Consider the following 11,901-nt stretch of genomic DNA (forward strand, 5'->3'; position numbering starts at 1 on the left):
CACAAAGGGTGATCTGAAGACACGCAGCGTTACTTATAAACTATTTTACAAAAGTTAAATAAATGAAGAATTAATATATAGTTGCATGATAAGGTAGTATTGATAGAGTACATAGAACAATTCTCTTTTGAAAAGTTTGGGTAAAGTCGTTCCGTAGCCTTTTTATCCCAAATATTTCATTTTCACTCCTATCCCACAAAAGAAAAAGGACCACCCTCCTCTATATAGATAATAATAATCAATCCCCTCCTCCACTCCCTTTCCATTTCTCCTTCACTCTAAAAGCTCCACTCCCAAACTCTCCTCTTCCCTCCTCCCTCTGCACCACCACACCCACCGCCGGAGAAACATGTCAGAGAAAAAGTGCAGCCACCACAAAGACAAGAAGAAGAAGATCGTCCGGCGAATTTGCGCCGCTATTCTCATCTTCCTCTTCTTAGTTCTCCTTACTATCCTCATCGTTTGGGCCGTTCTTCAACCAAAAAAACCCCGTTTCATCCTCCAAGACACTACCATCTTCACCTTCAACGTTTCCGCCCCGAACATCTTCTCCACCTCAATTCAAGCCACCGTTTACGCCCGTAATCCCAATAGGAACATAGGCATATATTACGACAAGATGGATATTTACGCCACCTACCACAACCAGCAAATTACGTATTACACACAAATTCCTCCTGTATACCAAGGCCACAAAGACGTCAATATCTGGTCGCCGTTTGTTTTCGGTAATAACGTCCCGATTGCTCCGTATAACGGCCCTGGACTCACCGAAGACCAACAAAATGGCGGCGTTTGGCTCGACTTCAAAATGAACGGCCGTGTGAAATGGAAAGTAGGGTCTGTTACAACCGGTCACTATCATCTTCACGTCACGTGTTCCGCCTATGTTCCATTCGGTGACCACCCTGCTAACGGCGGAATCGTCGTCGGCAATAACGCCGTTAAGTACCAGCTCTCCCGGAGCTGTGATGTCAGTGTTTGAAGTTCGTTTTTACTACCGTTAAGTATTTAATTCCCTTCTTAAACCTATTTTTACTTTTCCACCTTATTTCAGCTTCAGCCTCTCTTTTTTAAATTTTAATTTGAGTCTTTTGTCCTACATAGTTGATGAATTGTACATTTTGCTAAAAATAAATTTGGGAAGGAAATATTGAGGATGGGACAGATACCAAAAATTCACAATATTGTAAGAAGTTGTATTCATTCGGATTATGTGTAATTTACAATATATTATATTGTTTCTTCTCATTAGAAAAAAGTGACAATTATTGTTGTACAAGTTGTCAGTGTCTTCGATTTCTAACCATTAAATATTTTTAAATTGATCGCGCTTACTTGATGTTTACTCTTCTCTACTTTTTAAAATTTTTAGTGCTAATTGTAAGTTAAAAAATATTTTAGATAAAATGGCTTTAAAATTGCCAAAGATTGAGGGTTTGGTCCATGGGAACATATGAGCTGTATATTCGTTAAGTCTATGAGTAAAGAAGGCCATGGCCATGTGCTGAATTAAGATAGTCTGCCAAACCATGACTTGTTATTTTCCTCATTTCTCTTTTGGTTTCTAAAAATTCAATGAAGAATTGAAGATAACAATTTAGGGGTGTGTGTGGGGTTCGGGGTGGGGTGTGGGGGGGGAGGGGGGGGGTACAATTTTGTGAACTACGATTATCACTACTTTTTATTTTACTTGTACATGCTGTTAACATATAAATCACAAGTTCTGTACTTGGTGATATCTTAGTTAAAATTACTCTGAATATACTCTGTATTTCATAGTTAAATTTTCAATGGTTGTTAGCTAAAAGTTTTAAAATCATAAAGTAGAGGGTTATAAGTTCCACGCCTATCACACTATCAGTGTAGTTTAACCGATTTAATATATTAATAATATATTTTTTTAACTTATTATATTAAATTCGCTACAAAAATTAATTTTTAATGCATATAACTTAAATCAAAATAAAAATATCATCTAAAGAAATTCTTGGAAGTTACTTTAATTAAAAAGAAAAGAACCTCATGATTTTGGTGCTTTTTTCCGAAAGTGCGTAACAAGGTGAGGCATTTCGATTAGTTGCCGGGATTAATTATTATGCAAGTGTTTGTTAGGTAAAGTGTTTCAGTGGGAAATTAATAAATTATCACCCATATTGGGCTGAGCCGCCGGCTGAGGTAAATAAAAGAAAATGGCCAAATTTGTAATATAACAAAGAGATAAGGTTTGAGGAAAAAAAGGCAGTACGGGCACTAAACTCCTGCTATGCACAGGGTCCGGGGAAGGGCGGACCACAAGGGTCTATTGTACGCAATTTTATCTGTATTTATGCAAGAGGTTGTTTTCACGGGTTGAACCCGTGACCTACTGGTCACATATAACCGCCCTAAAATAAAAAAGAAAGAGCGTGTACCGGCAAAAGTTATACTCCTAAAATATATGGGTTTGTTTGACTCGCGCATAGAGAAAGGTATAATAAAACAATTCATACTTTGGTTAAATGTTTGCTTACCATCACTATTTGATTGTTAGTATTAAATTTGAATAATTAGATATACTTTCTGGTTACCATTTTATTTTCGTAGTATTACCCATATAACTTATGAAAAATATATGTATTAATTAGTCAATGCTACATAGAAATATGAAAAAAAGTACTCCTATTAGTAATACCTGACTATACGAAAAGAAACACTAAAGTGGTAAATGTGGATATACTTCCAAATTAACTACCATTTCTAAAAACAAGTGTGTTTCAACTTCTTTTCTCAAGATTGATAAAGCTTGTTTCTTTTATTCTTAAAGATGTTTTCGGAAAACACCTTTTCATCAGCTGATATAAAGTTAATGAGGTAAAACGAGAAGTTTTATTGTGTGCCTCACACGACTGATATTAGTTGTGTGAGGTGATGTGTGGTTATAATTCCATAGTTTCGTACATTATGTGCCTTGCATTTTACATGCTTTAATGATAAATTATACTTTATTTGTGCGTAATGGAGTCTATTTTATGTGTAGGTGAATTGGAGATGAAAGTAGAGCAAAAGGGATACTTAAACGTTGAAAGTGGGCTCGAGAACGGTAAAAAGGAGAGACCTGGCAGGCTAGGCAAAGGCCAGCTTAACCAGGCTTTAGCCTGGCGAGGCCAGCCAAAGGCCAGGCTGAGGCCGGCGTTAGGCTGGCGCTGCAAGGCAAAAGCCAGGCTGAGGCTGGCGTTAGGCTGGCGACGCCATGCCTAGGGCGAGGTCCAATCCGAGTTTTGAAGACTTAATTCGTTTCCTGGCTTGACTAGGACTTGACCTACACGTTTAGGTCTTTTCCTACACATATAAATAGACCTAAAAACGTCTCTCTTGAGAGAATTTAGACCTAGGGAGAGCACGGAGCAGCCGTGAAGACCGGGGATTCGACCTAAGGAGGCAAGAACACACTAGGAGCAAGGCGGAGAATTCTTTTACGAGTTGTTCGCTTCCTTCTTCCTATTTCCTTTATTGGTTATGACTTCTAGTATTGTAATTTTGCATACTATTATGAATAGCTAATTTGTTATCTAGGATTTTGATGGAACATATTGGAGGATGATTTTCCTGTTACGTTAATATAGATTTATTGTAGCTTTTTCTCTATTTGTTCAACTACGTTTATATTGTGGTTGGTTGAAAAGCTCTCAATCGACTGTGCCTATTTAGTGTGTATTACTCGGGAGAGAGTGCCTATTTTGGTAGTTGTTGAACAACATCACTCCTAACATATATGAAGGATCAATACGGAGGGTTTAAAGGTGGGATTAGGGCCCGAAACCTTGGTGCGATCAGAGTGAGCCGTATTTAATGCCAGCTAGCGTAATTCGGGAGAATATGTCTACTAAATTGTGGTAATTACTCGGGAGAGAGTTACGACAGTCAAAGTGCTCATGATCGGTAGAGACTTAGACAAATTTATAGAAGACGTAGCGGAAAGGATTCCGACAATAGGGGAAATCATAACTCTAGACCTCCTTAATCTTGTCTCCAATCCTTATCCTTGTTAATTGATAGTTTTACTGATTTCTAGTATCTGTTAGTTAATTAGATAAAAATAAATAATATAATCTTTATAATTAGGAAATTGTTTGCACTTGTGTTTCTTAGCGATATTAAACAGCTGTAGCTAAGCCTTAGTTCTTTGTGGGATTCGACTCCGGACTTGTAAACAGGATTATGTTTGCAACGACCGCTTAGTCCTTTTTAGAAGACATAGTTGGGCGTGATCATGAAGTTCCTTTTTGTCTCACAAATTTTGGACCCCAATCTTACACTTCTGGGTTCACCACTACTAGAAATCCGGTAAAAAGCGACCACAAAAAGCGACCAAAGTTGGTCGCTTATAGGCCTAAAAGCGACCAAACATGCCTGGTCGCTATATTACTGGTCCCTTTATTTTAGGGACCAAAGTTGGTCGCTAATTAGCGACCAACTTTGGTCTCTAAGGTAAAAGGACCAAATATTCCGGGTATTGACTATAGCGACCATCTTTGGTCGCATTATTATTTTAATAATATAACTTTGGCGACCAAAGTTGGTCTCTAAATATAAAATACGTTTTTTATTTTTTTATTATTAATCATAAAAAGCGACCAACTTTGGTCTGTAATCCAAATATTATATTTTAAAATCTGAAAAATTGAGACCAAGGTTGGTCGCTATTTTTTTAATTTTTTTAATTTTTTTTAAAAATGAGCGACCAAAGTTGGTCGCTAATTTCAAGAATTTAATTTTTTTTAAATATAAGCTACCAAAGTTGGTCGCTATTTTTCCAGAAATTGTTTTTTTAATGGAATAGCGACCAAGATTGGTCGGTTTTTAGAAATATGGGTAAAAAGAGACCAACTTTGGCCGCTATTGCCCAGAAAATTATTTTTTTAAATGAAAAGCGACCAAAAAGAGACCAAAGTTGGTCGCTTTTTTGGGTATTATTTTGGCAGAAACTGCCTGTTTTGGCAGCTACACCACCTGCCAGCATACCAAATCCCTATTACAAGCAACAACAAAAACAATACCAACAACAACAACAACAACATTAAAACCAACAAAGTATAAAGTTCAATAGAACTAACACATTAAGCTAACAAAACTAAGTTAACGCTTATTACAAGCCCATTCGAAAACTGGTTCTATTGTCTAGTTCAAAGTATATAAAGTACTCAAGGAGTGTTCTTTCAGCATCCTCGTCCGAAAGTTGGATTGCCTCGCCCGACTCATTAGGTGGCTGACTGCGTATGAATTCCTCCACATCAGATGTGAAGCGAACCTATAAGAAAAATTATATTAAATTAGTATTTTAAAATTTATATAAAAGTAAACAAAAATACTTAATGAAAAGTAAAAAACTTACATGTATAGTCGAGGCTCGACCCTCGACCCACCTTTCTGAATCAGTCTCTTTCTTCTTCTTTACAATACGAGTTTCATTGAATAGCTCATGATCTTGCTTCATTGGCATCATAAAGTTGTTTGGTGGCTTTGGTGATTATCCTCGGGATGAACTTGGATACAGTAGCTGACAGGGTGTGTCTTTTGATCAATTGTTGTTCTCGTTAGCGACTGTAACGACCCGATCGGTCGTTTTGAGCTTTAGTACTCCGTTCAGCAGCTTGAGGATGTGAGCAACTTCATTTCAGGTATTATGACTTGTACGCGTGGTCGGAATTGAATTTTGGAAAGTCCAGAGTTGAATTGGCAGGAGAATTCTCATTTCGGAAGCTTAAAGTTGAAAGAATGAACTAGGATTGGATTTTTGAGTAAGCGACCTCGGAATCGAGATCTGAAGGTTGCAGCAGGTTCGTATGATGATTTCGGACTTGGGCGTATGCCCGGTTCGGGTTTCGGACAACCCGGGAGCGTTTTGGCGCCTATTGTGGAAGTTAGCATTTTAGAAGAAATTTTATAAGTTTGGCTTGAAGTGCATTTCAGTGTTATCGATGTTCGTTTTGGATTCCGAGTCTGCGAATAGCTCCGTATGGTGATTCTGGAGTTGGGGGCGCGATCAGAAGTGAATTCGGAGGTCCGTGGATCATTTTGGAACCATTTGGCTAAAGATAGAAATTTTAAGGTTTTTGAGGAGTTTGACCGGAGGTGGACTTTTTGATATCGGGGTCAGAATCCAATTCCGAAAGTTGGAGTAGGTCCGTAATGTTGAATATGACTTGTACGCAAAATTTGAGGTCTATCGGACGTGATTTGATAGGTTTAAACATCGGAAATAAAAGTTTGAATTTTTGAAGTTCATTAAGTTTGGATTGGAGGTCAATTCATGATTTTAGCGTAGTTTGATATGATTTGAGGCCTCGAGCAGGTCCGTAATGTGTTTTGGGATTGGTTGGTAGGTTTAGTTGAGGTCTCGGGAGCCTCGGGTGGATTCCGGGTGGCTAACGGATCGAATTCGGAGTTTGAAGAAGGGCTGGAGCTGCTGCTTCTGGTATTTCCGCTTCTGCGGATTTGGGACCGCAGAAGCGGCCCCGCAGAAGCGAGGAAGAAGCCGCAGAAGGGGTTGGATGTGAAGCAACCTAGGACCGCAGAAGCGGCCCTAGATCCGCAAAAGCGGAACCGCGGAAGCGGTGGGCCGTTCGCAGAAGCGAAAGTTGGGCTGGAGCCCAGTGTCCGCAAAAGCGGCGTTTTGTCCGCAAAAGCGGGACCGCGGAAGCGAAAATATTTCCGCAAAAGCAGAAATTGCTGAGGCAGTGAGGGTGTTTTAAAAATTGGATCTTGTCCATTTTCCTCATATTTTTCATAGCTTGGGCGATTTTTGGGGAGCTTCAAGAGAGGGTTTTTCATCATCAATGATAAGGTAAGTTATCCCCACCTATTATGAGTTAAATACATCAATTATGTAAGGATTTGAGCATGAAATTGGTTAAAATTTGGGGGTTTTGGTAGAAAGACCTAGAAATTATATTATTGGAATTTAACCACGATTTTGAGTATGGAATTTAGTGAAAAAATTATATATTTGAGTTCCTAAGGCCATGGGTAATCTTTATCTTCGAAAAATTTCAGATTCCGGGCAAGTGGGCCCGAGGGCATTTTGGGCAACTTTTCGATCGGAGTTAGGAATTTCTGTAAATTAGATTGTGATGATTAATTGAGCATATATTAATGGATTTGCGTAACCGTTGGCTAGTTTTGGAGCGTGGTACATCAATTAGAGTCTTCGGAAGGGAGTGGAATGCCGGTTTGAACCTTCGGAGCGAGGTGAGTGTCCTTTCTAACCTTGTAAGAGGGAATTGTCCCCATAGGTGAAATAATTGATTATGTGCTCCTATTTGCGGGGGCTACGTACGCACGAGGTGACGAGAGTCCGTGCGTAGCTACTATTATGCCATTGTCCGGGTAGTTAGGGCCCAAAAGCATGTTATACTTGGATTATTTATGAACCTATTGATAGATTCAATTGCTTAAATCACCTTGGATTAGTAAATGAATTTAAAAGGAGATTAAACATCATTTTTCCTGAATTGTTAAAAAGAGAATTTGTTTTATTTGGATAAATATTCCCGATAAGTTCTTAATTGACTGATTGAGCATGTATCTCTATGTGTACCTGCGTCGCATGCATGATTCACGAGCAGGGTATGTGTTTATTTATGGAACGGGCCGAACGCCACGGCAGATTAAATAGATGCATCTATAGGCGCGCCGTCGACCCTCGGCAAGTGCACAGTTTATTTCTGTTGGATCGGGCCGTCGCCTCGGTGTGATTTGCGCATGTTATATTGTTGCTTGAGAATTTTAAATGTGAATTGTGCCCTTCGTGGCTTGATATAAATTGATAAGATAATAAAGAGTAAACCTTGAAAATCCTAGATTATTTGTTGAAGGAGTTTACCTGTTTTTTGGCTTCTTGAATTAGGACTGCTATATAAATCCATGATTTCCTCACATTTTTAGTATATTGTCAATTGACCTCTAGTAAGTGTCGAAGTTGACCATCTCGTCTCTACTTCTTCGAGATTAGACGGGATACTCATTGAGTACACGTTGTTTACGTACTCATACTACACTTCTGTGCATTTTTGTTACACAGGTATATTTATCTCTAGCAGCCCACTGGGCATAGCAGCACGGATGATTCGGGGACTAGGTGAGTTGCATTATTCGAGGCGGCCCGCAACTAGTAAAGTCCCTTCCAGCAAATTGTATTTTCTTTCTGTCCACTGTATTCCGGACGGATGTTGTATTGTATTTTATTTCCTTGTCAATAGATGCTCATGCACTTGTGACACCGGGTTCTGGGATGGTTTTTAAATATTCTTGTATTGATTGCTAGTATTTAAGTTGAATTGAAGCAGTTATCTTTTTACTTATGAAATTTAGAGGAAAAATCTTGGTTTTTCAAAATTGTTAAAATTGGAGTTTAATTAAGTATTTGGTTGGCTTGCCTAACAGCGGTGTCCGGCGCCATCACGACCCTTAGTGGATTTTGGGTCGTGACAGCGATCATGATGATGAGAAGGCAATGACATGTGTTTCAAATAGTGATGGCGTAGGCAGGAATTTTGACATTTCCTAAGTAGACAAAAGAAAGATTATAGAGGAATTCTCTACTTTATTTTCCAAGAAGAAAAGAAGTTTAATTGATAGTGACAAGGTTGATGGTGATGAAATGTTTTCCGTCGGTCATGTCAGTTCCCATAAAATGGGGATCATNAAATGGCGAACAATCTTGGTCACTAATTTGTTTCATTTATTTATTTTATTATTTTCGCTAGTTTGGCGACCAACGTTGGTCGCTTTTCTCTGCAGACCAACTTAGGTCTCTATTTTTTGGTTTCTTTTTTCCGAAATTCTAGTAGTGCACAAAAATCAAGGTCCACAAAATTGTGAGACAAAAAAGATGTCTCATACAACTAGTGTCAGTTGTAAGAGACACAAAATAAAATTTTTATGGTAAAACAGTATTCCCATTAATTGAAGTACTATTAAAATTAGTACCGACAAACACGACTTTTCCCGTTGTTTATAAGAGATATACTCTAGACTCATCATACTTTCATTAGACATAATGAAAGTTTGATACTATTGAACTGTAAAGAATATCTATACCTTATTATTTTGAATAGGAATCATTTCAATAACAACTTTGCTCATGCTTCTTGTAGGCAACACAAGGTTTTTCATGACAATCTTTCTCTACTTATATATATGTCATATTTAGAGACGAAGCTATAATTTTGAATTTATGAGATCTACACTCTAGAAAAAGTAATTTATTGGATCTTGAATAAATTATTATACATATTAAGTAATTTTTTTAATGCTTATATAAGAATTAGGCTAAAGCTATTGAATAGTTCCGTTCTTAACCGTACCATATGTTTCAACAATTGTACCGGATAGCAGCGATCAAATTGTATGGTGTTATTGCAAAGTATTGACCAAGAAAAAAAAACTAAGAGTAGAGATAAGAAATTGGGAAGAAACATATACAATTAATAATTGTGAATCATACGCAAACGGCAAACGGCAAACAGCTCATAAAAGCAATACTCTCAAACAAAAGAATTGAAGAATAAGTGTGAATGTTTGATTAAGAGTCATTTGCATGGCTAAAGATGCTTCAAATAAATAAATAAATAAATAAATAAAGAAAAAATGATCGTCGGTGCATAAGAGAGTGGCTGCAGAAGACAAAATAGAAATCTGTTTTACGTGTAAGAAGAAGATATCATCAAAGTAGAAATGGGTGGATGACCTAATAATGTGTGCTTTCTCTCTCACACATACACACAGTTCTTTGTATTTTGTTGAATATATTATGACACCGATATTATATTCCTCTTATGGCTGCCCAAATTTGGCTTTTGTGGTATACTTTACCTTAGTCCAGGAAATAGAATAATAATATACATAAAATTGCTCACCATCAATTTAGTTGTCGATTTATCCAGATCTCTTGCAAATTTTGATTTCAAAATCACTAGTTCTAATTTCAAATGCATGAAATGCTTTTATTCTTCCTAAAAACAGGCATTTTATTTATTGAATACGGAAATAAAGGAATACAAGGAGGGGCTGAACGTATAGTTACGATTATCCCTGTTAATCGGGCCGGGCTGACCCCTTTTCAGCCCGCTTCAACCCGGGTCAGCCCGGTTCAGCCCGCTACTGTTCACTATAGGGCGGGTTGGGACGGGTTGGTAGGGGGGACGGGTTTTGGACGAACACGTTCTACTTAACGGGGCACCGAACCCGCGTAACCCGCTATCCGTTAACGGGCTGCAGCCCGTTAACAGCCCGGTTACCGTTGAAATTTTTTTTTTTAAAAATTAATTGGACCGTTCCCAACGGTCAAATCGAGAAATGACTGTTGGGGAACGGCCAGATTTTGCAAAAATGGCCATTTGCCCCCCNTTTAACCTTTTAAAATCTATAAATAGCCCCCCTTCTTATTCATTTTTCTCACAATTCTCTCTCTTACTACTCTAATTCTCTCTCAAATCTCAATTCTCTCTTGATATTATAGTTCTTAAATTCTCAAATCTCTAATTCTCAATTATTTATTATTTCAAGTTTCATCAATTATTTAGTTTAGCCATTGCAAATTAATATTATCAAATATCAAGTATTCAAGTGAAGTGTGGTATCAAGTATCAACTATCAAGTTTCGGTCTAGCAATTGAAGTTTGATTTTTGATATCAAAAATTCAAAATTAGTGCGGCATCCGGAATCCCGGTACACTCGTTCCATCTCTTTCTCTTATTTGGTGTACATTTATTTTATTATTTAGAATTATTAATTTAATTTCTTATTTTAATTTCTTACTTTAATTTCTTACTTTAATTTACATAATGGATTTACTTAGAGCGGCCAAAAAAGCGTGCACTAGTAGAGGTGGCAGTAAGAAAACTTCCAAAAGATCAAGAGGTGGTGTTGGTTCTCCTAGTAGCTTTACACATATTTCTGAAAGTTCACCTGAGAATTTAAATGTAGATTATGAGCGAATGCAAGAAAATTTTGGTATAGATGATGATTTAGATGATATAGATGATATTCAATCACCTGATAATCTTGAAACACCACCACCAACACCTGGTAATGCTAGCCGAACTCAAAATGTTAGGGGTGGAACAAATAGGCCTCCTCTCCCTATTAAGAAGAATCGACGATTAAGAAGTAAGTGTTGGATGTTTTTTGAAAGACTAGAAGATCAAAAAAATTATGTAAAAAGTAAAATTTGTAGTGAACATTATAAACATGAGCCCGGTAAGGGAGGGGGAACGGGTCAACTTCGTAGGCATATGGAAGAGAAACACCCTCTTGATTGGGGAGTAGATGAGTCATCTGGGAAACAAAAACTTAACCCGAGTACTGGGGGGTTATTTGGTAAATACGATATTAAGAAAGATCGGGAATAATTAGCTAAAATGATTGTTTTAGGTTGTTTACCTTTTAGTTTTGCTTCTTCACCGTATCTTGTCACTTATATTCAAAGAATTTATAACCCTATGTTTAAAGGTGTTCCTAGAAGTACTTGTAGAACTGATATCTTTAGGCTTTTTGGACAATATCAGACATATATACGTTATTTGTTCTCAAGTCTTCCTTGTAAAGTTTATCTTACTTCTGATATTGGTCGTGCTGTAAATGGAAATGATTATTTGACTGTTACATGCCATTGGATAGATGATAATTTTTGTATGCAAAAACGTATTATTGCTTTTAAATATGATGAAGATCAAAGTCATACTCGTGCATTTATAAGTAATACTATACATGAAGTTGCTATATTTTATAATCTTGCAGAAAAAGTTTTGTGTATGTCATTTGATAATGCTTCTAACAACAATGCTGCTATTACAATATTAAAATTGCATCTACATCCACCACTTCCTGAAATATTTCATGTTAGATGTGCATGTCAT

General features: G+C 37.3%; 1 protein-coding gene across 1 annotated transcript; it reads left to right on the plus strand.

The window, feature by feature from the left end:
• Window positions 212-1,277, plus strand: LOC109229196 (NDR1/HIN1-like protein 12). The gene has a single exon (XM_019394542.1). It carries the CDS (start codon window positions 350-352, stop codon window positions 983-985), a length of 636 nt encoding a protein of 211 aa, XP_019250087.1. The 5' UTR covers window positions 212-349; the 3' UTR covers window positions 986-1,277.

This window comes from Nicotiana attenuata, chromosome 7 (assembly GCF_001879085.1).
Source record: "Nicotiana attenuata strain UT chromosome 7, NIATTr2, whole genome shotgun sequence".
Taxonomy (NCBI): Eukaryota; Viridiplantae; Streptophyta; class Magnoliopsida; order Solanales; family Solanaceae; genus Nicotiana; species Nicotiana attenuata.